The sequence below is a fragment of the Canis aureus genome, chromosome 14, assembly GCF_053574225.1.
Source record: "Canis aureus isolate CA01 chromosome 14, VMU_Caureus_v.1.0, whole genome shotgun sequence".
Classification (NCBI taxonomy): Eukaryota; Metazoa; Chordata; class Mammalia; order Carnivora; family Canidae; genus Canis; species Canis aureus.
Window position 1 is genome coordinate 25653456 of NC_135624.1, and position 24845 is coordinate 25678300.

The window sequence follows — 24845 nt, forward strand, 5'->3', positions numbered from 1 at the left end:
ACCTACCTGATTTTTGTATATTAACTTTCTGCAGCTTTACTGAATACGTTTATTCTAACAGTTTTATGATGGAGTCTTTAGGGCTTTCTAAAAATACAATGTCACCTGCAAATGATGACAGTTTTACTTCTTCCATGCCAATCTGGGTGCCTTTTTTCTTATCTGATTGCTGTGGCTAGGATTTCCAGTACTATGTTGAATATAAGTGGCAAGAGTGGACATCTCTTTAAGCTTTTCACCACTGATGATGATGTTAGCTGTGGGTTTGTCATATATGCTCTTTATTATATTGAGGTATGTTCCCTCGATAACCACTTAATATGTTGAGAGTTTCTATCATGAGTTGATGTTGAATGCTTTTTCTGCATCTACTGAGATCATATTTTTATCTTTCATTTTGTTAGTGTGCTGGTTCAATTTGCAGACATAACCATTTTTGCATGCCCACTTGGTCATAGTGAATGATCCTTATTTTAATGGATTGTTGAATTCAGTTTGAGGATACTTTGTTGAGAAATGCTTTATATGTTTATGCGGGATATTTCCCTGTAAATTTTCTATTTTGTAGTGCCTTTGCTTGGTTCTGGTTTCATAGAATGATTTTGGAAGCATTCCTTCCTCTTCAATTTTTTTGAGTAGCTTGGGGAGAAGCGGTATTAACACTTCTTTAAATATTTGGTAGAGTTCACCTATAAAGCCATCTGCTTCCAGACTTTTTTTTTTTTTTTTTAATCACCAGTTCAATTTCATTACTAGTGATCAGTCTGTTCAAATTTTGTTTCTTCCTGATTCCTTCTTGGAAGATTGTGTTTTCCTAGGAATTTATCCATTTCTTCTAGGTTGTTCAATTTGTTGGTGTATAATTTTTCATAGTAGTCTCTTATAGTCCGTTGTATTTTGTGGTGTTATTTCTCTTCATTTCTGATTTTGAGTCTTTTGTTTTTTTAGTAAGTGGCTATATAGGTTTATCTATTTTGCTTATTTTTTTAAAGAACCAGCTCTAGTTTCATTAGTTATTTGTTTTTCATTTCTCATGTCTGTATTTCACTTATTTCTGTTCTGTTCTGGTCTTTATTATCTGCCTTCTAATTCTTGACTTTGTCTTTTTCTGGCTTCTTTAGGTGTAAGGTTAGATTAAGATTTTTGTTTCTTGAAATAGGCCTGTATTGCTCCAAACTTCCCTTTTAGAACTGCTTTTGCTACATTCTAAATATTTTGAACTGTTGTGTTTTCATTTGTCTCAAGGTATTTTTTTTTTTATTTCCTCAATCCACTGGTTCTTCAGTGTTTAGCCTCCATGTTGTTTTTTTCAGTGTTTTTACTGTAATTGATTTTTTAAAAAGATTTTTTTTAAGTAACCTCTACACTTGAACTCACAATTCTGAGATCGAGTCACATGCTCCACCGACTAAGCCAGCAAGGCATCTCTCTGTAATTGATTGCTAGTTTCATACTGTTATAGTCAGAAAAGAGGGGATCCCTGGGTGGCTCAGCAGTTTGGCGCCTGTCTTTGGCCCAGGGCGCGATCCTGGATCCCCGGATTGAGTCCCACGTCAGGCTCCTGGCGTGGAGCCTGCCTCTCCCTCTGCCTGTGTCTCTGTCTCTCTCTATGTCTATCATAAATAAAATATTAAAAAAAAGAAGAAGAAAGAAAAGATGCTTGATCGGATTTTAGTTTTCTTATGTTTACAGAGACTTGTTTGGTGGCCTCACATGTGAGCTGTTCTGGAGAACAGAATGTTTCATGTGCCATTGAATCTATTGTTTTTGGATGTAGTGTTCTGTATATCAAGTGCATCTGGTCTAATATGTCATTCAAAATCCATTTCCTTATTGCATTTCTGTTTGAATAATCTATCCATTGATGCAAGTGGGGTGTTAAAATCCTCCACTATATTTGATATATTATAATATATATAATATATAATAAATTGATTCAACTATCAATATCTCCCTTTAATGTCTGTTAATGAATTGCTTTATTTAGATGTTATGTTGGGTGTAGATATTTACAACTGTTATATCCTCTTGTTGGACCCCTTTATCATTATGCAATGCCCTTGTCTTATTACAATATATTCTTTATTTATTTTTTTAAAAGATTCTATTTATCTATTCATGAGAGACAGAGAGAGAGGCAGAGACACCGGCAGAGGGAGAAGCAGGCTCCAAGCAGGGAGCCCGACGTGGGACTCAATCCCGGGTCTCCAGGATGACGCCCTGGGCCCAAGGCAGACATCTACCCAACCTCCGAGCCACCTAGGGATCCCCTCCAATATACTTTAAAACAAAGACTGTATCATTTAAGTATTGCTACTGTAGCTTTTTGTGGTTGATGCTGCTTCTGTTTACATGGAATATCATTTTCCTCCTTTCACTTTCAGTCTGTGTGTCTTTAGGCCTGAAATAAGTCTCTTGTACACAGCATATAAAAGTTTTGGGTTTTTTTAATCCAATCATCTTATGCTTTTTGATTGGAGTATTTAATCTATTAATGTTTAATTATTGGTAGGTATATGCTTATTACCATTTTGTTCATTGTTTTCTAGTTGTTTTTGTAGTTCATTTTTCTCTTGTTCTCCTCCCTCTGCTTTCTTTAGTGTCATGCTTAGATTTCTTTCTCTTTAGTTTTTGTGTATCTATTATAGGTTTTCAGTTTGTGGTTACCGTGAGGTATATATACAACATTCTACATATATAGCAGTCTATTTTCAGTTGATGTTAATGTTTGAACATATTCTGAAAGGACTACCTTTTTATTCCCTCCTTTTCAAGTTTATGTATATAGTGTCATATTTTATATCTTTTTGTGTAATTGTTAGAGATATAATTGATTTTACTGTTTTTAACCTTCATACTAGTTTTACCAGTGATTGTTCTATCTTTACTATGTTTGCTTTTACCAGAGAAATATTTTATGAATTTCTTCTAATCAACCTTTTCTTTTTTAAAAGATTTTTATTTACTTATTTGAGAGAGAAAGAGAATGACAGCGAGCACGAGCAGGGAGATGGGAGAAGCAGGCTCCTGCCCAACGTGGGGCTCAATCCCAGGGGCGTGGGACCATTACCTGAGCTGAAGGCAGACATCTAGCCAACTGAGTCACCCAGGCACCCCTAGTTAGCCTTTTTTTTTTTTTTTTATCTGCTTAAAGAAGTATGTTTAAGGGGATTCCTGAATGGCTCAGTGGTTGAGCTCTGCTTTCAGCTTAGGGCCTGATCCTTGAGTTAAGGGATAGGGTCCCACATCAGGCTCCCCTCAGGGAGCCTGCTTCTCCCTCTGCCTATGTCTCTACCTCTGTCTCTCTCATGAATAAATAAAATATTTTTTTAAAAAAGTACATTTAACATTTCTTGTAAAAACACGAACTCTCAAGTTATGTCTGAGAAACCCTCTCTCTCTGTGAATTCTAAACGATAACCTTGCAAGGCATAGTATTCTTGCTTGTAGGCTTTTTCCTTCCAGCACTTTGAATGTATCACACTACTGCCTTCTGGCTGCAAAGTTTTAGCTAAAAAAATCAGCTGATAGCATTAAGGGGGTTTCCCATGTATGTAATTAGTTGCTTTTCTCTTACTGCTTTAAAGACTCTTTAATTTTTAACCTTTTTGTGATTACATGTTTTGGTGTGGACTTCATCTTGTTTGGGGCTGTGGGTGTTTCCTGGACATACATTTCTTTCCCCAGGTTAGGAAAGTTTTCAGCTGTTTCTTCAGATTTTCTGCCCCTCTCTTCTCCTTCTGGGACTCCTATAATGTGTTAGTGCAACTGATGCTGTCCTAGAGGTCTCTTAACTTCATTTTTAAAAATTCCTTTTCAGCTTAGATGGTTTCTACTACACCATCACCCAGGTCATTGATCTGTTCTGCTGTATCCTCTGTTATTTTTCACTTCAGTTATTGTATTCTTTATCTCTAATTGGTTCTTTTTATATTTTCTTTTACTGATTTCATCTACTCCTTTCAAGTTCACTGAGCATCTTTATGACTGTTACTTTGGACTCATAATTTAGATTGCTTGTCTTGGTTTTGTTTAGTTCTTTTGTGGGATTTTGTCCTGTTCTTTCACATGGAATAAATTCTTTTGTACTTTCATTTTTTCTGTATTTTTTTCTTTGTATTACATCACTTACATCTCCTGGCCTTGTATGTGGTGGCCTTATGTAAAAGGTGTCCTGTGGGGCTAAGTAGTATAATACCCCATGGTCACCAGGGATGTGTCCAATGTGGACTGTCTATGCCCTCCTGTTGTAACTGTGTTGCAACTGCCGTGGGTGTGCTGGTAGGCAGGACTTCCAATCCATGAGCATGGTTCCAAGCCCAGTTGGCTGCAAAGCCTTCTTGAAGTCACTGCAGGGATGCGGGGTGGGACTAGGACATGTTCCTAGCTGGAGCTGCCCAGGAGATCTGGAAAAGAAGTAGCTGCTTTGTGGGTTCACCAGTCCCACACAAGGTGACTACTGGGTGTGCTGGGCAGGAGCCATTTTGGAAGGACACTTGCCTGATCTGGCAGGTTGGGTGAGGTGGGTCCAACAGGGAATGCCAGGGCAGAGTGAGCTGTGCTATCAAGATGGTTGGACAGTGTTAGAATTGGCCCTTGTTAGCACCAGGCCAGCGAGGCTTGAGAAAAGCAAAAGATGGCACCTGCTAGCACTCCTAGTCCTGGAGAAATTTTCAACAAATCCCTGCCCCTCCAGCACACACTCTAAAATTAGCCAATAAATCTCCTTCCTGTATACCCCTGACACTTTTCAAACTGCTGCCTCTCTGCAGGACGTTGGAGGGAGTAATATAGTGTGCTGGCCCTTTAAGAGTAGAGTCACAGTTTCTTCTAGCACCCTGGCTCTGCTGGAGTAAAGCCCTGCTGGTTATCAGAGCCAGCTGTTACAGGGACTTGTCTTCCTGGTGCAGATCCCCAGGGCCACTGAGGTGCAGGAGACACCTGATGCAGGGGCTTGATCCCCTTGCTCCTCAGGGAGGACCTCTACACCTGTGATATCGCTCCTGGTTGTGAGTTACCACTCCACACTTGTGGTTCCCCACCATGTCTCTGCTCCTCCTCACCCTTCTCAGTGTGGCTTTTACTTTGTAGTGTGGAAGAGCTGTTCTGCTACTCAGGTCATTTTCTGAAATGAGTTGCGTTACTTGCAATTGTTGCCTGAGTGTGTCTGTGGGAGGAAGTCGGATCCTCCTACTCCACTATATTCCCTGGTCTTGTCAACATGAAGAAAAATTCTGTCCTCTGTATTTCTCACAGGGTATCTAGAGTACCATCTAGAATCCTAACCAGATTCAGGTTGGATTTTTTCCTTCTTTGGCAAGACTTTCATAGGTGGTGGTATGATCTACTACCTAGAGAGGCCCACAGTACCTGGTTTAATTTTCTGATAGGAGGCAGCCATGGATGCCCAGTGCTTAGGCCTCTTAATTCACCAGAATCTGCAGAATGTTGATAGAATTCTATCAGCCCTTTATTTACTAGAATACTGGTATAAAAAGTTCCTATGTCTACTATTAGGTACCCAATGGTAGTAGGTAGAGGGCAAAAATATGTATCTTGCTGTTGAATGTGTTGATTCCCTCACTTTCTCCAATGGTGGTATTAATACAGACATTCATTTCTAATCATTAAGGAACTCTTAGTTTTATGTTCTTTTTCTTGTAATAGTCTGTTCATATTTTATGAACTTAACATATAAACCTTTACTGTATCAGGTCTCTTTTAATGTTCTTTTCCCTAAATTGTTTCCTCTGGTGTTAACTTTTCTGCTTATCTTGGTCTTTTTCCTTCTGTTGGTTCATCTCATTTATCTGGTGGTCCTTAATTACCAATTTATACTTAAGAAGACTTGAGTTGCCAGTGTTGTGTTCCCCCTGCTTCTGTGAAAACAGAAGACTGTTTTACTGCCAGTTCTCTGAGTGGGGAAGTTCCTTGTGGGATAGGCCAGGAATGGGCATACAGATCTGTAATTTCATTTAAGAATGAAAAGGGAGGGAGCTGCGAGGCTTTTGCTTCTCTAAAGGCTTTCCTCTGGGATCAGCGCAAGAATTCCAAGTCTTGGCTCTTACAGTTAGGTTTGTTCCATTTTCTTGAGAAAAGATTTTTCTCTTTGAGTAGAAATGCTTGCTTCAAGGCAACCACTATAAGGAGTGGTATCTTTCTCTAGAAGGCCTTCAGTCACCCTAATTTGGTCCTATTTATCACTAATTCTAAAACCCAAAGCCTCTCTGAGATTTTGCCTGCTAAATTTTGCTACTGTCTCCTCTGGGGCCCTTTAGTCTAAGTTGTCTATTACAGAAAGTCCAGTCTTGTTTCTTTGCTCTTACTGGTTTTCCATTTTGAATATGTAGGATTTTACTTTAGAATGATTTTAGGACAGGTTTGAAAGGGAAATGTGTGTCTAGTTTGCCATAAATACTAGCCTTTTTATTAGTGTTCTCTAGAAAAAAACAACTTAGTTTCAGCCAGCTTAACAGTTGATCAATATGAGTATTTTCAAAATGATAGGCTTGATATATGTACTAAATTTATAAATTAAATTAATAAATTATTAATTATTAATTGCATATTTTAATCTCTTGAAAAGAAATCATGTCTTAGTCTTTTACTACATATATTCCATGATTGTAAAAAGTGATCTAAATACAGAAATATACCCTACCAGAAGAAATATTTTTAAATCAAAGCCAATTATATCTTTAATAAGGTTTCTCATTTAAGGGCGAGCAGCTACAAGATTCTGTAGTCAAATCTGAAACTGTCCCATTTTCTTGGAGGAAAATGTTATAATTCAATCCTTAGAAACCAGACTTTATGTCACAGTATAGACTCAATTACTATAAACTGAGAGTCAGATTAAGACTAGAATACATTGAATTTCAGAATAAGAAATACATTGAATTTCAGAATAAGAATAGAGATATTAACTGATTAAACATTAACTGAGTTAATATAGGAAAAAAAACCCTCATGTCATTAACTTAAAGCCATATCCTTATAAATTCAAGGTCATACAGAAATTTTTTAAGATGTATATTTCAAGTTGATGAAATACAGGCCTTCTACCCTCTTTTTTTTTTTTTTTTAATATTTTATTTAAAGTGCAAGCCAGGAGAGGGACAGAAGGAGAGAGAGAGAATCTCAGGCAGACTCCGCTGTGAGCATGGAGCCCAACAGTGTCCAATCCCACAACCCTAAGACCATGATCTGGGCTGAATCAACAGACGCTCAACTGACTGAGCCACCCAGGCACCCCATCATCTTGTCTTAAAAATCATTTCAAAATTAAAACAAAACAAAACAAAACAAAACCAGAAACACATTTTTTGGTGAAACTAGGAGATATTTCTCTTAGTAACAAAACTATAAAGCAGAAAATAGACAGTAAAATGATAAATGATCTCTGTTTATGTGCTAAGTGACTTATGTGCCATGTGCCTGCAAGGAAAGACTGAAGACAAGCAAACCAATTCACCCAAGAAGTTCTAGGAAATGGAAGATCTAGGTACTTAGGTTGTGATAAGGCAAGGGACTGAGTGAGGGCTGCTTTAAAAAAAGTAGGGAACAGAAAAGACAGAACGCTCAAATTACTTTTCAGGGAACTGGTGCAGAAATGACTATTTCTGCTTCCTAACCCTGGCCTGAGAGAGAGAAGGGGCGGGGGGAGAGGGGTGTGTGTACAGTCTCTGGAGAAGCTAAATCAAAGGCTGGACAGGAGAACGAGGAGTGCAGAGGAGTGCAGGGGTGAAGCACGGGGCTGCAAACAGCCCAAATGCTGACTGGTCGGTGAGGTCCTCTCCAAACTTATTCTGCTCCAGAACACAGGTACATTTATGAATCTCTACCCTGTTTTTCCAGCAGAAATCAGAGGATCCCTCTCTGAAGGATCCTGAAGGCAATAAGAATTGCCTGACATTTAAAGAAAGTCATGACAGAGACTAAAACAAAGAAGAAAAAGAAATTCAGAGGAAATAAAAGCATTATATGGCAAACAAAAAATAACTTTATAATTCATATCTTTAGAGAGAGAAGAAGATCTATCTGTATCTGTCAAACCAGATAACCATCGGGGAAAAAAGAACTTTCAGAGATTAAAACCAGAAGCTGGAAGTTTTATTTAAAAGCTGAAAAACATTTTTGAAAGAAGGGGGGAAAAGAGAGAAAATACAAGAGGAAAAAAAAAATGAGATCACAGTATGAGCCTGGGAGGTCCAAAGGAAGAACAGAGAAAAAAAAAAAAAAAAAAAAAATCCCAGGACTGACAGAGATGAACTTCTAGCTGGAATGGGCTAGTATAGAGTGCACAAACTCTGAATGACAAAGGCATCAAAATGCCTTTGTGAAGTCTGATAATACCAGAGGTAAAGAACTAAAATATTCCACCGGGAGAAAACAGTAGGTCAGAGGATAAAGATTAGGAATCAGAATAGCCACTGACTTACGTTTAGCCTAGAAATGGAGCCCTATAAAGTCTCATGAAAATTACTTCTAGTCTAGAATTTTATGCCCAGGAAAAATACAAGTGGAAAGGTTTGTTTTTCTTTCATTAACTATCCAGGCAAGCTTTTAAGAGCAGAATAAATTCATGTGAAACATGTTCTAGCAAAACAAAACTGACTACACGGGATCTAAATAAGAGTTCCATCGCCGAGTAGACACTGATCCAAAATGAAGATGGAAGGGTTAGGAACTGGACAGGTAATCTAGACAACCAGATTATCTAGACAGTTTTCCTCACACGGAAAAACAGACAAAGGCATTTTACACAATGGTTGGAAAGTGTGAAAAGGCTTCAAGCTTTGAAGAAAACCAAGTAAATAAACATGAGGAAAGTTGCTCTAGGGAAATAAAGTGGTGTATCTGACAGTTCAGAGGAAAACAATATTTTCAGACATAATAATGGACACAGTAAAGATGCATACAACCTAAAATTCTGAACTCCGTACACAGACAAGCCTGTGGAGGAAAGGCTGCAGGTGGCAGGGCAGTGCTGCTTGTGAGAAGTAAGATGCTCACACACCTGAACGGAAACAGGGTGAATTAAGAGAGAACTGCACAGATGTAATACTTAGATTATATGACGATAAAAAGCAAGTGGGGGGGAGGTCTCTGGAAAAGCTGACTTACAGGTAGAGGGCATGGTGAGGAGACTGTGGCTACAGGTTTTTTAGAACTACTTTTTAATCCATTATTCATGTATCCCTTTCCATAGTGGTTTATAAATTATTAAGATATAGAAGCAGCATTTAGGACATATAAATAAGTCTGAACTCTGTAACAAATAATTTCATGGTTCTATTTTCCTGAGGTGATATTTTACTAAAAAATAATATAGTCAGCTAAGCAGTAGTTTTTAAAGGAATAAAACACTGCAGAGGGAAAGCCCAGGGACCCAGCTGTGCTAGCTAACTATTACTGGGTTTACAAAGTTTGGTGTGGTGTAACAGCAGAACGGTCAGTGAGCGTGGAGCCAGAGGACACTGGTTCTCACACTGTGAGTTACTTTATACCTGTTTCTTAACCTCTGTGAGCCTCAGTTTCTTGGCCTAAAGAGATCTATAAAATGATTATGTCATAGTAGGACTTGCCCCCTAGTCGGATATCACTTGTGTATATGCGTACACAATGCTAAGAACATGTATGTTTTAAAGGGATAAAATGACCTGAGAATAATTTGCATTGCTAGAGAAAGCTAGCTCCTGATCTCAATACAAAATTGTTTTCCATAACTGCAATACAGGGTTAATAGCTTATAACTTGCAAGGTTTTTTTTGTTTTTTGTTTAAGTACGCTCTATGCCCAAAGTGAGGCTTGAACTCACCACCCCAACCAAGATTAAGAGTCACATGCTCTACCGAGCCCTGTAACTTTCAAGTTTTAACTTGCAAGAGTAATATTGTATAATTTCTTACATACTTATTGAAATTTGCAGGCCAAGATCAATATGATAAATAAATACATTTAAATCTTTATCTGCGATTCACTGTAAAACAAGGAATCTACTTAATATAAAACAAACTTAAGGACCTACCAACCATTAAATCCTATATAGAGATCCAAGTCAATCAAGGCAGCTGCTGCTTCCTTTGTACCATCAAATGAATGCACCTAAGGACATACAGGTATAATTTTATTTAGTAATTACTTTCTTCAAAATCCTAAATAACACTGATAAGACTTTCTAAGGAAAAGTATAGATGCATTAGGGCTTTAAATGTGGTGGCCCCTACAATCTTTATTTTCAAATCCAATCTCACAATTAAAATAGGGCATCTCCAATGGTATAAGGCAAGAGGGGAGATGGCTGCCTAGACTTTCTCTCTGTGGCTGTGCTGATGGCTCTGCATCAGCATTACTGCAGTACCTCCAGGAAAGGGGACTGGAGGTGGGAGCCACATTCTCAGGCAAAAGCATGGGAAAAGAAAAGTTTAAAATGTTATAAAACCATGTAAAATGCAGATGTCTGGATGGCTCAGCGGTTGAGCATCTAGACGCCTTTGGCTCAGGGCGTGATCCCAGGTGTGGGGATCAGGTCCCACATCGGGCTCCCCACAGGCAGCCTGCTTTTCCCTCTGCCTGTGTCTCTGCCTCTGTGTGTCTCTCATGAATAAATAAATAAAATCTAAAAAAAAAAAAAAAAACCCATGTACAATGTATCTTAAAATGTTCAATTTTTATGTCATGGAATACTTTTTTCTAGAAGACAGATGACTTAAGGGACAAGTTTTAAGACCTATAAAGAGTTCTAAGAATCTCACTAAAAAAATGTAAATTATTACACAGTAATAATTATCTCAGTAGGCAAAAAGGAATGAAATGGTGTTGTTCTTCAAATATATAGGGATTAAAGCAGTTTTTCACACGTTAGATATATTTATGTAATCAAAACAGTAACAACACTTCTTTAAATACACCTAATAAGTGGGGCACCTGGGTGGCTCAGTCAGTTACACATCCAACTCTTGGTTTCAACTCAGGTTGTGATCTCATGGGTTGTGGGATCAAACCCTATGTGGGGCTCGGTATGGAGTCGGCTTGGGATTCTCTCTCTCCTCTCCCTCGGCCCTTTCCCTGCTCATGTGTGTATGCACTTTCTCTCAAATAAGTCTTTTTTTTTTAAAAAGATTTTATTTATTTATTCATGACAAACACAGAGAGAGAGAGAGAGAGAGAAAGAGAGAGAGAGGCAGAGACACAGGCAGAGGGAGAAGCAGGCTCCATGCAGGGAACCTGATGTGGGACTCGATCCCGGGTCGCCAGGATCACACCCCAGGCCAAAGGTGATGCTAAACCACTGAGCCACCGGGCTGCCCTAAACCTTTTTAAAAATAAATATATAAACACACACACCTAACAAGTGATGTCATTAATATATTCATACAGCATCCAGAGTCTGAATCCACTATGAGTAACATGCTTCTCAAAAATAAAACTGTTACACAGCTGCCCAGAAGGGTTTATTCTTCCCCTTAGCATTTCCAGCTGACTAGAAAATATATCATCCATCAAAATAATTTTAAATAAGACTCTTCATAAACCATTTCAGGAAATTAGTTTTATTTTATTTGGTGATCTCTCTCTCTTTCTAAGATTTTTTAAAGTAATCCTACACCCAGTGTGGGGCTTGAACTTACAACCCCAAGATCAAGAGTCACATGTTCTACTGACTGAGCCAGCCAGGCACCCCTTGGCAATATCTTTTTTTGATAAAAGTCAAATGTTTAGGTTGGATTTTTTGCTGTTAAGTAAATTTTAATTTAGAAATACAGCAAATGGGCTAAGAGGTAGAACCATTAATCCCAAGGGCATTAATGAAAGCCTCTAAGCCTCTCTCAGTTCCCAAGTACAGTTCCTAAAGGATAAACTGCAGGGCCAGTAAACAGTAGATAAAAATGTGTGCTGTAATGCAGAAAACATTATCACTAACAGTCTGTGAGACATGAAGCAGAGGCTACAGACTGAACAGACAAAAAGCTATAAAAGCAAAGCAATGTGGGTATACAGTAAGTGCTCAGGGCACTTACTCTTAACTTAGTTGGACTTAGTATGACTGTTTTATATGCCCGGATAAGAGCTTTCCTGCTAGAGACTAGTGAGTCGCTCCTAAAATTACAGGTGAAAATTTGTGCCTCTGAGCATTTTTCTGAGGCAGATTTTCAAAAGAATCCATGATCCAAAAACGATTTAAGAAACACTGCTTTGGATGCCTAAGCTAAGTGGGAGGCAGATATTATTTATGGGAACTAATTGAAATGACCACACAGAAGTAGAAGCAAATTACAGAAAGGAATGTCTCTAATCAGAGTGATAATAGTAAATGAATACAGTTGGCAAGAAATTAAGAAGGCAAACCTGAAATGAATATTAAATACTTTATTAAAATTAGTTTATATTTTGCTTGGAATTTCAACTGAAAGACACTGAAGAATGTCTGATGGAAGAGGCAGAGAAAAAGTTATCACTCACCCTACTAGAATGTAGGAGTAAATTCATGGGGTTTTCTTGTGAACAAAGTCTTTATCATTCTTCTACTTTCAACAAAATAAATGTAATTAAATCAGTGTGATTTACGTCGGTATCACCTCTGGCCCAAGATCCTATAGTAAAAGTCTGTCCTCCAATAAGAGGGGTAAGAATATTTATTGCTGATATATGGATTACTTCAGAGGCCAACCTGGGTCACAAGGAAGCCTCTGCATCACCTACTAAAAACAACTCTTCTACTTACCACTCCACCCACACACCGGTCTCTGTTTCTTTTCATTATATCTGTGAATTAAAAACAAACAACTTTTGGCAAATACCTTGCTTGATTTCTGCAAAATTCTTGAATTCTAAATGAGATTTTAGCTTTAACTCACCCAAAAATTCAGCATGTGAGTTCCGACAGTGAAGAAACATTGGTAATTTTGTTTGTTCTGCCAGTTCAAACTGTTTTTCAAAATATCTGCATAATGCCAAAAAAAAAATTTCCTTGTTAATTTTATTTTAGCATGAGAGAAATAATTATGTTAACTATTCTAAGGAACTTTTATCAGTCTTGAGATTATAGGACAGAAGTAGTGAACTCAGACATTTAAAACACATCTGGCTTAGCCAAAGGCTTTTCTAACACACAGCCTCCTTTGGAAGGGATACTTCATTTTCTGGGATTACAAAATTATTTTTAAAAATGTTTCTTAGCTTTCCATTGTAACTGGTGGGTAAATTAGGTAGCACTTTACTACTGGATCACTAGAATTAAAGAGCTGTAATGTGTAAGTCCACAGTGATGGGAGCTGCTCCTTCAAATAATTCCTTTTAACTAGCTTTCCCACCAAACCCCAGCAAAAAAAGCAGACACCCTCCCATCACTTGTGGGATCCCCTCCCTGCAGCATGTGTTGGAGGGGAAGAATTACACCACCGGCCTCTAGCCCAGAGCTGGCTGGGCACCCTCAGTCACAGTCAATTCGCTCTAGTGAGAGGCCAGGCAAAGCTCTATACTCAGTGTTTGCTATGTGCTGATATACAAGAAATTACTACCACTAAACACAAGGATTTATTAAATAAACAGCATAAAAACTATTTTTCAAAGAAAAATTATGTGATAAAATGGCAGCCCTGAATGTTTGGAGAATACTTTATAAAAAGGTTTTTCAAGTGCCACATGCCATAATCTCATCTGACCCACAAAATAACCCTAGAATAGGACAAGAGCTGGTGTCAGAGGATGTAGGACCTCATCCAAGATCATAACGTGACAAACTTGCAACCAGAATTCAGTGCTCTAATTCCAGGTCCCACCCAAAATGACTATAGGTTGTGATATTTCAAAGAAGCCTTTCTGGCCCCACGGCATAATGACAAGCGCCAGATGTAACAGCGCTGGGAGGAGGGGGTAAGTGGGGGTTCCCTGTCTTCTCAGTGCAGTGCTCACTCATTCTCATTCATGTTCATGCAGTAAAGATGAAACCAGAAGTTAGATAATAAATTTATTTTCCTATAGGAGTTTACCTCTTCTAGGCACCTTAGTTTTAGGGAACACTTTGTGTTTAAATTCTTTTTTTTTTTTTTAAGATTTTATGTATTTATTCATGAGAGAGAGAGAGAGAGGCAGAGACACAGGCAGATGGAAAAGCAGGCTCCATGCAGGGACCTGATGTGGGACTCGATCCCGGGACTCCAGGATCAAGCCCTGGGCTGAAGGCAGGCGCTAAACCGCTGAGCCACCCAGGGGATCCCCTGTGTTTAAATTCTTTTGCTATATATTCCTCTGTCTTGTCTCCTTGAAGTACAGGACAATCATTTTCCTGGAGTACCCTTTCCTTTTGTACTCTTGAAAATGCTAAAGTTTAAAATTAGAAACAGAGGCGTCTGAGTGGCTCAGATAAGGTTAAGCATCTGCCTTTGGCTTGGGTCATGATCTCTGGGTCCTGTGATGAAGCCTCACATGGAGCCCGACCACTGGGTTCCAGGCCCAGTGGGGAGTCTACTTCTCTCTCTCTCTCTCTGCACCCCAACTTGTGCTCTCTGAAATGAATAAAATATTTAAAATTAAAAACAGAAGTGTACTTCTTAAATAGTTTTCATAATGTTGGTGGTCTTTGTCTTTATTATCCAATATTTAGGCTTTTAAATCACCTTTTCACAGTCTGCTAGGCTAGAATAAGGAAAAATAATTTTAGTTTTCACAGTGTAGGAAACAAATGAAATCATGAAAGAAAAGTCACTATTTCCATAATCTCTAAAGTAATTCAAATGTCAGCAATTAAGTGTGCTCCAGTCATTACGTAAACTTTACCATGTATCTGACTTCTGGCTACACACCACACACACACTCTGCTTCATGCTTCCCACTCTACTGGAATCATTTCTTTCACACACAAAATTCTATGTACAAAGCCACACAACCGAGCCACAGATTTATAGAATCTAATGATCACCTTGGGAATAAGCCTACCCCTCATAGCAGGCAAAAGTACAAATTATGAAAATAACAGATGTTTCAAGCAATGTGCCTCCAGAATTTTGCATATGAGAAAAGAAAGGTCCATGCACTCAAGCTAGCTAGGTGTCTTGAGGCCAATTATTCCTAAGGACATAAATCGAGGAAAACTGGTACTTGACATTAAGTACCTATTGCCTTTAAGGAAAAAAACCCCATCATGGTAACTAGAAACAGCCTAAGTCACAGGGTAGGAACTGGCACCTATCCAGAGACTTCTCTGCTTTTGTGTTTTATCTTAGTTTGCATATGAAAAGCATCGTTTGCTTGAGTTAGATTTCTCCTTTTAGCGAAGCTGCAATTTGCTTCTGACTATATTACTGCTTCTTACATTTTAGGGTCAACAATAACTAAGGGCTTGAAAAGGTCAGCTTCAGAGTCACTGTTAGGAATTCGGATCCAGGCAACTCCAAAACGCCCGCAATGTTCCAGCAGCGCAGCTTGCAGCTTAACTGGCAACGAGCCCACCTCTAGGCTGGCTGAGGACAGGGATGGCCTCAATCTCTCATCTCTGAGGTTCCCTAAATCCCCAAATGATTAGTTTGAAATCTTGTCTGATGTTGGATTTCTTTTTCAAAAACAGAGACCTGCACAGTATTAACATTTTAAAGCCCCAAGAAAAATTCCACAGCAAATTCCTCCCACTTGGAAGTGAACTGAGTTCTAAACTTGCAACAAGAAAAGGGAATGTAGCATCAGGCAAAGAAACTGAAAACACAGGGTATGTTTATCCACAACAAAATCAGTCTTTTCCCTTGTGTTCATGCTTTTCGGTTTTTTGCTCTTTAAAAAAATACTTTTCAAAAGCCCCAAAGAAAAAGTATATCCTGTATTTTCTTTAGAATGAAAATATTTCTAAGAATAACACCACAACCACAGTGTATTGAGCACTTACTTGTGCCAAGCATGTTACTATGGGGTTTACATACCAAATGTTAAGAAAGGCAGTATTATCCCCATTTCAACGATGAAGAAATTGAGGTCTACAAAGAGACATACAGCTACCAAATGGCAGTTATGATTCAAACCCAAAGCTGTTGATTCCAAAGAGAACCACCCTGCACACTTATGTACCACTTTACTTACCGTTACGTCTCAGACAGTATTTCTAGCCAGTGTCTACTGCACATTAGATCTGTCTTGCCTACTAATCCATCACACCACTGTCTATTTTTCTCTTCTCATACATCTTTTTCCTGACTGCATTTTTACTTAAAAAACAAAAACAAGTCATACACTGGTTAATTGTCCCAGATGGTATAAAACAACAGCTTAAAATCTAAATTCTTCCAAGAAAAGATCCAACAGCAAAAGCTGAATTATAGGGTTTTTATCCATGCTGCTCTCCAGGAATCAAAAACACCTCTTCTCCTTATTAAAAACTCAGTGAACGAGGTGCCTGGGTGGCTCAGTTGGTTAAGTGTCTGACTCTGTTTTGGGGTCAGGTCATGATCTCAGGGTCATGGGATCTAGCCCCATGTGGGGCTCTGTGCTCAGCACAGGGTCTGCCTTCCTTGTCTCTCTGCTCCTCCCCCTGCTTGGCTCTGTCTCTCACACTCTTGCTCGCTCTCCATCTATTTCTAGAGTAAATAAATAAAACCTTTAAATAAAAAATTAAAACTCAGTGAACATTTATGGAGTACCCACCATGTGCTGAGAGTACTGTGCATGGTGCTATGGGCACTACAACATGAGTGAGACTGGGTATGTGCCTCTGCAGACCTCAGACACTAGTCTGCTGTGGGATGGGAAGGCGTAACATAGCTGTACTTCTAGGACAACATGAGAAAGGCTCCAACAAGTACTACGCACTGTGTGTGTGTGTGGGAAAGGAGCTGCATGCTCTGAGCACATGCTAGGGGAAAGAGGGAGCAAAGGGGTATTTGCTTCCGTAACAACAATCCAAATGGGATTCTACTAGTGTGCTTTTTACTAAATCATTTGATGTTTTGTTTGATGTTTTAACTTAAAAATCTCAAGTTGAGCCACCCATCTTTTTAAAATTTATACCATACTTTAGTTTGTCCTTAACTTTATCTACTCTGGAAGAGGCCTAGCTCACACCCCCTTCACCTTATTAACAAAGCCTTTCCTAACTCCCCCAGAAAGTCCTTCCCTCCTGTTGTCATATGCCTTTTTGTTAGCATTTCAACCCATTTTAATTCTTTATGTCCTCTCATCAGAACCAAGCCTATTCTTTGTATCACACTAAGGAGACACTTGATAATCATTTACTGAATGGAGTTTAAACTCTCTAGTACAGATCAATACCTGGGCAGTTGGCATCTGTGTTCAAGCAAACTATATCCTGCTATACATATTGTTTTAAGTTCTGATCTTCTTTTTCTTTAAGATTTTATTTCTTTATTCATGAGAGACACACAGAAAGAGTCAAAGACATAGGCAGTAGGAGAAGCAGGCTCCTTGTGGGGAGCCCAATGCAGGACTCAATCCCAACACCCCAGAGTCATGATCTGAGCCAAAGGCAGACGTTCAACCACTGAGCCACCCAGGCGTCCCTTACGTTCTGATCTAAAGGTGATGGTGGAAATATCCTCAGAGCAGTAAAACAGAATTATCAATGTTTACATTAAATACAAAAAAAAAAAAAATGAGTTTAAGATATTTAGGTTGCATTTTAGAATCAGTTTAAATGCATCTATCTGGATAAAAGTCTGTGGGCGGGCAGGGAATCTTGAGGGACTCTGCCACTGTCGTTGATTGTCGCACCCTACACAGTCCTGTTTGCTTCAAGAGGTTCATCTTGGCCAAAAACAGACTCTAAGATGGAGGAATTAAGATATGTGGGCTTAACCTAAGAAACATAAACAGTCAACTATTTTTTTTTATTTTATTTATTTATTCATGAGAGACATAGAGAGTGAGAGAGGCAGACACACAAGCAGAGGGAGAAGCAGGCTCCACACAGGGAGCCCGACGTGGGACTTGATCCTGGGAATCCAGGATCATGCCCTGAGCCAAAGGCAGATGCTCAACTGGTGAGCCACCTAGGCATCCCTATTTTTATATTTAAATATGAGTATGTGAACTTTTAAGGTAAGTCAGCTGATCTATAATGATATTCAAGGGAGGTTACCTGCTAGTAATCATGCGAATGTCCCTGAAAAACACAGCATCATGTCACTAAACAGCTCCAAGAGGATTTATTCTAACATATGTCACCAAACAGCTCCAAGAGGATTTATTCTAATGTTTTATCTCCTGGATAATTAATACGTTGTTTTTGAAATGCAACAAAATGCTCATGTCTTAAATTAAGTCTATGACCTAATTTTCCTTTTTGGCCTGTAACACTACCCACTGGTATGCTGACAGGAGCTCCAACTAAAAGGTATAGACAGTGAGTTTTGGAAGTCTACAAGGCTTATGAACTTTGGGGTTTTCTGGGAAGCCACCACTCTCCGCATGACTCCTATGAAAAGACCCCACATTCTTAGTTGACAATATCCATTGCCCAGCAAGAGTAAAACAGGTTCTTCCTGCTTTGGTGATTGATCCTGTAATCTCTCTTTAATACTCCTTGCTCTTAAATCATGCCCCCATGAGTGAATTTAAATCATTTCATTGGAATGGTTCATGCATGAATACATTCATTAGGCAAAGAACAAAAGTCTCCATCATGTAAAACTCATCCCTTATTTCTACTATTAAAATTAAATTATATGATTAATCAATTAGGAAGGATGTTTCCATCTCTTATGAATTCCATACATGCAATTCCAGTATGCATGGAATTTGTTTCACTTAACTTCTGATATACAAAGGAAAAAATAAAAAATCCTGATGCTTAATCCAACTACATTTTGAACGGATAAAAGCTATTAAAAAAAATCTACTCAAGATTTTGCGATAATTTCTGAAGTCAATAAATTTCCTTACTTGAGCTGAGTATCTCTGGGACAGAACTGTAGTCGGTCAAAATCTTTAAAAGATAAAAAAAGAACCAATAAGTACTCATTATCTTTAGTACAGAACAAATCACTTTCAAAGTCACTCTTAACAGAGTAGGTTGGCACTTACCCAGTCCACACTCTCCTATTGCTACAACTTTCCCCTTATTGTTTTCAGCAAGGTTTAACAATTCCATTAAGTAATGATCAGGGTCATTCTTTTCAAATTCATCACATCTGGTAGGATGACATCCAACTGTACTGAAAAACATATCTAGCACAAAATAATGTCTTAGGATTATTTTCGAAATATTTTCCATATTATATTTAATATACAAAAATGATAGAACATCAAATAATTTCAACTGGTTACTTTTTAACAATAGTCATAAACTACCTGAACTACAAGAACTACATAAGCTTAATCATATAATAATTTTTGGAATATCTTAACAAAGCAGAACAGGAATATGAAAATTGCCTTAACATATTTGTAAAAGGAATTAATTCAACTCTTTCCAAAGCTTGGTATTTATTGAGTCTTGTAGAATGGAGAATTCTCTTAGGAGAATGAAATGTCGTAACTTAATTATATCTTTTATATTTACTATTCACATCACTGTCTTGTTTCATCTATTCAATATGGTAATTATATATATATTTTTTTCTTCCCCTTAAAAAGGGTGACTCAAAGAGATGGAAGGGGGATTTGTTTTTCTAATAAAAAATAAAGTTCACTTATTTGGAGACATGCAATTATTTGATAGCTGTAATTGTATGGAACACAAATGTGAAGTCAAAAAGGGCTTCGAAGTGGCTTGCACCTGAACCCATGAGAGAGGTGGGGACCATCCTCAGCCTTTTCAACAGATGTTTACACACATGGAGGGAGAGGTTTTAAAGCAGTGAGGACGCAGGTACAGGAAGATGAGTGATGAGGGCTGACAAGGGAGATTCAAGAACTTTTAAAAGCATATCTCTTGGGCAGCCTGGGTGGCTCAGCGGTTTAGCGCCACCTTCAGCCCAGGGCCTGATCCTGGAGACCCGGGATCGAGTCCCACGTCGGGTTCCCTGCATGGAGCCTGCTTCTCCCTCTGCCTGTGTCTGACTCTCTCTTTCTCTCTCTGTGTCTCATGAATAAATAAATAAAATCTTAAAAAAAAAATCTCCTCCTCTCATTAAAGAAAAAAAGCATATCTCTTTGGGGGTAAAAAATATGGAAGACAATATTTTTATACCCCCAAAGGCATCTGAGAAGATGACTACTTTTATCTTAATCACTAAGGAAAAATGTCAGTGGATGCTGAAGAGAAGTATGCATTTTTGAAAGCTTTCCATAAAAAATAACTTTTAATAGGTAAACCAGTAATTTGAAAAGTAACACAGAAGGCCTAACTCTTCAACATCTAGCACAAGAAGCATGCTTGCCAAAAAGCAGAACCAAAAAGAATTAGGTAAAATGAATGCCAGATAAAGGAGATGTTTTCTTTAACTAGGATTCCCTTAGGAACCAATTCCAAAACTTTATAGATTTTAAATAAGTGCAAGATGTATGAACATAAAATGAGTATTATATATTATTACTTGCATTCCTAGGGCCTTACAACAATGGTTTGCATGATAAATATTTAATAAATGATCCTTCAGTTTAAATTTAAAATGTGCAAAAGAAAAGCAACTCACATCTTTTTTTTTTTTTTTTTTTTTTAGGCAACACACATCTTAAATACATTACAACATACAAAAAAAAAAAAAAAAACCCTACATCAGGGATATGTGAGGCTAAACCACGGTGAACTTAATTCTCGTTAACTGAAATCTTAAAATAATCCTTAAGTACAGTGAGAGAGAAGGTTTAATCAAACATCTGATACACCAAGTAGCACTTTGAATTCTTTCCTCTTAACACTGTCCCATTGCAATCAGTCTATTTTTCTATTGTTTCTACCATCACAATCCATTGTATTGTACCTGAGGCAGGTCTTAGAAAGATTTCTCCAAAATAACTTAATTCATATTTTTGGGAGGTAAAAGTAATATGAGGATACCATTTGTTTGTGCCAAATGCAGTGCCTCTTTACTGTCCTGCAGATTTCCACCTGTAATCATAAACTGAAATAGAAAGAAATAAAATAAGCCCACTTGAATAGAGTATCAACAACAACTTATCAAAAATGCCTTCCTAATGCTTTTTTCCAGAATGCTTTTCTCTCTCTGTCACACTTACCCTTCCTTTAAAATCTCGCTGAAAGGTCACCTCCTATGTAGAGTGGTCTCTCCAAACATACAAGCATACATACCATGCAGATTTTGTCACTCCTTCCTATTAAAATGTATTCACAGGTATGTTTTTCCTGTTAGATCACATTGAAAGACTGAATAACTAAAGACTTCTGAATTTAGAATTCTATTCATCTAAGGATTCAGTAGTGTTTATTAATTCAACAGTTCTCCAAGTGCGGTCCCAGAACCCCCAGGGGAATGTGAAGTCAAAACTATTTTCGTAATAATACTAAGACGCTATTTGCCTTTTTCTCTCTCACTTGGCCACAAGTGTGCAATGAGATATATCAGAGGCTACATGATGTGTAACAGCACAAGACACTGACTGCAAAAACAGATCTCCAAGTTCAGCAGTCTCTATTAAGAGCCAGACATTCAAGAGATATTTAAAAAAAAGATAAAACAATTCCAATCACGTCACTGCATTTTTTTGGTTTGGTAGATACTTATTTTTCATAAAAATATGCTACTTATGTTATATAATGTCTTACTGTTAATAGATATTTTACATTCTTATCAGTTTTAATTTCTAATACTAACAGATAAAACACACGCACAAAAGCTCTGTGGGATCCTCAAGAATACTGAAGAATGTGAATGGGTTCTGAGACCAAAAGTTTGACAATCACTGGATTAACGTATATTGAATTCTTTGTAAGGACATGGATGGCTCCTGGCACAAAAGCACACTTCTAAAGAGGCAGCCCTCAGGGTCCACCGGCAGTCAGAAACAATGTATGAAAAGGAAAATATCACCAAAGAGCAATGTGTGGGTGGTGGCTACTGAGGCAGTCCTGCTGAAGTATACAACCTTCTAAAGAAGTGACTTATAAAACACACTGATTTTTTTAAGCATCTCACTTCAAGCTAAAATGAAGAATTCCTTCTAGGTCCACACCTAAAGAGAAAACGTACACAACACAGGAGGAAGTGCAAATGATGAGCAGATGTTTTCATATAGCAACCTAAACTTCATATATAATAGGCACTGAGTATCTATTCAGGGAACGCACAGCCATAATTAAATCCTCAACTCCTTATGAAACACAGGGTATAAGATGTTAACAAAAATACTGGGAGAACTTGACTGTTTACTAATACCTAATTCTTTAATATAAGACCAGGTGCCCATGTCTAGTATTTCAATTCTGTAAAATAGTTGCTATTCATGTCTATCTTTTATTTTATCTATGACTTTCTCAAATAGGTGAAAAAGTAAGGACAAGACTAGAGGACGTAATTTCCTCTCCCAGGTCACAATGGTGATATTAGAAGGATGGTGGCTTCCACCATCAACCTAATAGAGTAGCGAGTATCTATGCAGGTACAATACCAAGTGCTTTGCTCTCCAGCTTTATTTAACTCTCACAATTCCCCTTAATTAGGCATTATTATTCTCAAATTACAGATGCGAATACTGATGCCTAGAGAGATAAGCACCCATGTTACAAAGCTCTGGAGAAGGAAGCTGGGGCTGGAACCCAGCTGTGTGATACCATAGCTGTGCTTTTAATCACTACATTGTAGCTGCAAGGCACTACATTAGATTCTGATTTGGAACCACATCCAAGTAAATTCTGTTTCTGCCATTCTTACATCCGAGTGTGTATGTTTCCAATGTCAGGATTAAATTACTCATGGCTGACACGTGAAAATTTAGGAGCTTGGTGTTTCAGAGTTTGCAGAAAAGCATTTTATAAAGTGATTTACCATGCAGAGAATAACTGGATAATCAGCAATGAATGCTGTCACTTTTATCCATTCTTATTACTTGTGAACAGTGACTCTACATTTCAGAGCTGGGACTACAGAATTCGGAAGCCAGCAGGGTCATTAGTCTGTTACATCTGAAGTTATTCAACTGAGAAGCCGCAACTACATATCCTGACGCCACACTGTCCTAACCTCCAGTGTACATATGTGGGTTCGCCTGATATTTTTTTAAATACTAATTAAAAAGTATCTCATCAAATAATTTGACACAGTTAATACTCATTTGCTTAGAACTCTTTAAAAAGTGGAATTTCCCTGATAATCAAATAAGTACTATAAAAATTAAAGTGTCTTTGAAGTTATTTGAAAAGGTGTATCCATACTATAAAAGCTAAACTTGGTGACAGATACACGTCTTTCTGATAACCACTGAATTCTAACAAATGATAAATTATGTTATAAAATTTATTAAGAGTTGCATCTTGAAAACCAAAAAGCCTCCACCCCAAGATTGCTAGAACTCATACAGCAATTTGGTAGCATGGCAGGATACAAAATCAATGCCCAGAAATCAATGGCATTTCTATACACTAACAATGAGACTGAAGAAAGAGAAATTAAGGAGTCAATCCCATTTACAATTGCACCCAAAAGCATGAGATACCTAGGAATAAACCTAACCAAAGAGGTAAAGGATCTATACCCTAAAAACTATAGAACACTTCTAAAAGAAATTGAGGAAGACACAAAGAGATGGAAAAATATTCCATGCTCATGGATTAGCAGAATTAATATTGTGAAAATGTCAATGTTACCCAGGGCAATTTACACGTTTAATGCAATCCCTATCAAATTACCATGGACTTTCTTCAGAGAGTTAGAACAAATTATTTTAACATTTGTGTGGAATCAGAAAAGATCCCGAATAGCCAGGGGAATTTTAAAAAAGAAAACCATAGCTGGGGGCATCACAATGCCAGATTTCAGGTTGTACTACAAAGCTGTGGTCATCAAGACAGTGTGGTACTGGCACAAAAACAGACACATAGATCAGTGGAACAGAATAGAGAACCCAGAAGTGGACCCTGAACTTTATGGTCAACTAATATTCGATAAAGGAGGAAAGACTATCCATTGGAAGAAAGACAGTCTCTTCAATAAATGGTGCTGGGAAAATTGGACATCCACATGCAGAAGAATGAAACTAGACCACTCCCTTGCACCATACACAAAGATAAACTCAAAATGGATGAAAGATCTAAATGTGAGACAAGATTCCATCAAAATCCTAGAGGAGAACACAGGCTACACCCTTTTTGAACTCGGCCATAGTAACTTCTTGCAAGATACATCCACGAAGGCAAAAGAAACAAAAGCAGAAATGAACTATTGGGACATCATCAAGATAAGAAGCTTTTGCACAGCAAAGGATACAGTCAACAAAACTAAAAGACAACCTACAGAATGGGAGAAGATATTTGCAAATGACATATCAGATAAAGGGCTAGTTTCCAAGATCTATAAAGAACTTATTAAACTCAACAGCATAGAGACAAACAATCCAGTCATGAAATGGGCAAAAGACATGAAGAGAAATCTCACAGAGGAAGACATAGATATGGCCAACATGCACATGAGAAAATGCTCTGCTTCACTTGCCATCAGGGAAATACAAATCAAAACCACAATGAGATACCACCTCACACCAGTGAGAATGGGGAAAATTAACAAGGCAGGAAGCCACAAATGTTGGAGAGGATGCGGAGAAAAGGGAACCCTCTTACACTGTTGGTGGGAATGTGAACTGGTGCAGCCACTCTGGAAAACTGTGTGGAGGTTCCTAAAGAGTTAAAAATAGACCTGCCCTACGACCCAGCAATTGCACTGTTGGGGATTTACCCCAAAGATTCAGATACAATGAAATGCCGGGACACCTGCACCCCGATGTTTATA

General features: G+C 38.1%; 1 protein-coding gene across 15 annotated transcripts in view; it reads right to left on the minus strand.

Annotated features, from left to right (window-relative positions):
- The window catches only part of TATDN1 (TatD DNase domain containing 1), a 65514-nt gene that overhangs the window by 20929 nt on the left and 19740 nt on the right, over window positions 1–24845 (minus strand). For 13 of the 15 annotated variants that reach the window (XM_077847168.1, XM_077847171.1, XM_077847165.1 and 10 more), the window contains 6 exons: window positions 20945–21008; window positions 19027–19170; window positions 18886–18928; window positions 12861–12946; window positions 12728–12768; window positions 10031–10107 (listed from right to left, as the gene is read on the minus strand). In XM_077847168.1, the coding sequence (XP_077703294.1) occupies window positions 10031–10107; window positions 12728–12768; window positions 12861–12946; window positions 18886–18928; window positions 19027–19170; window positions 20945–21008 (455 nt within the window). Of the gene's footprint in view, window positions 1–10030; window positions 10108–12727; window positions 12769–12860; window positions 12947–18885; window positions 18929–19026; window positions 19171–20867; window positions 21009–24845 lie in introns of all 15 variants that reach the window. The other 2 variants (XM_077847179.1, XM_077847181.1) reach the window with 1 other exon arrangement.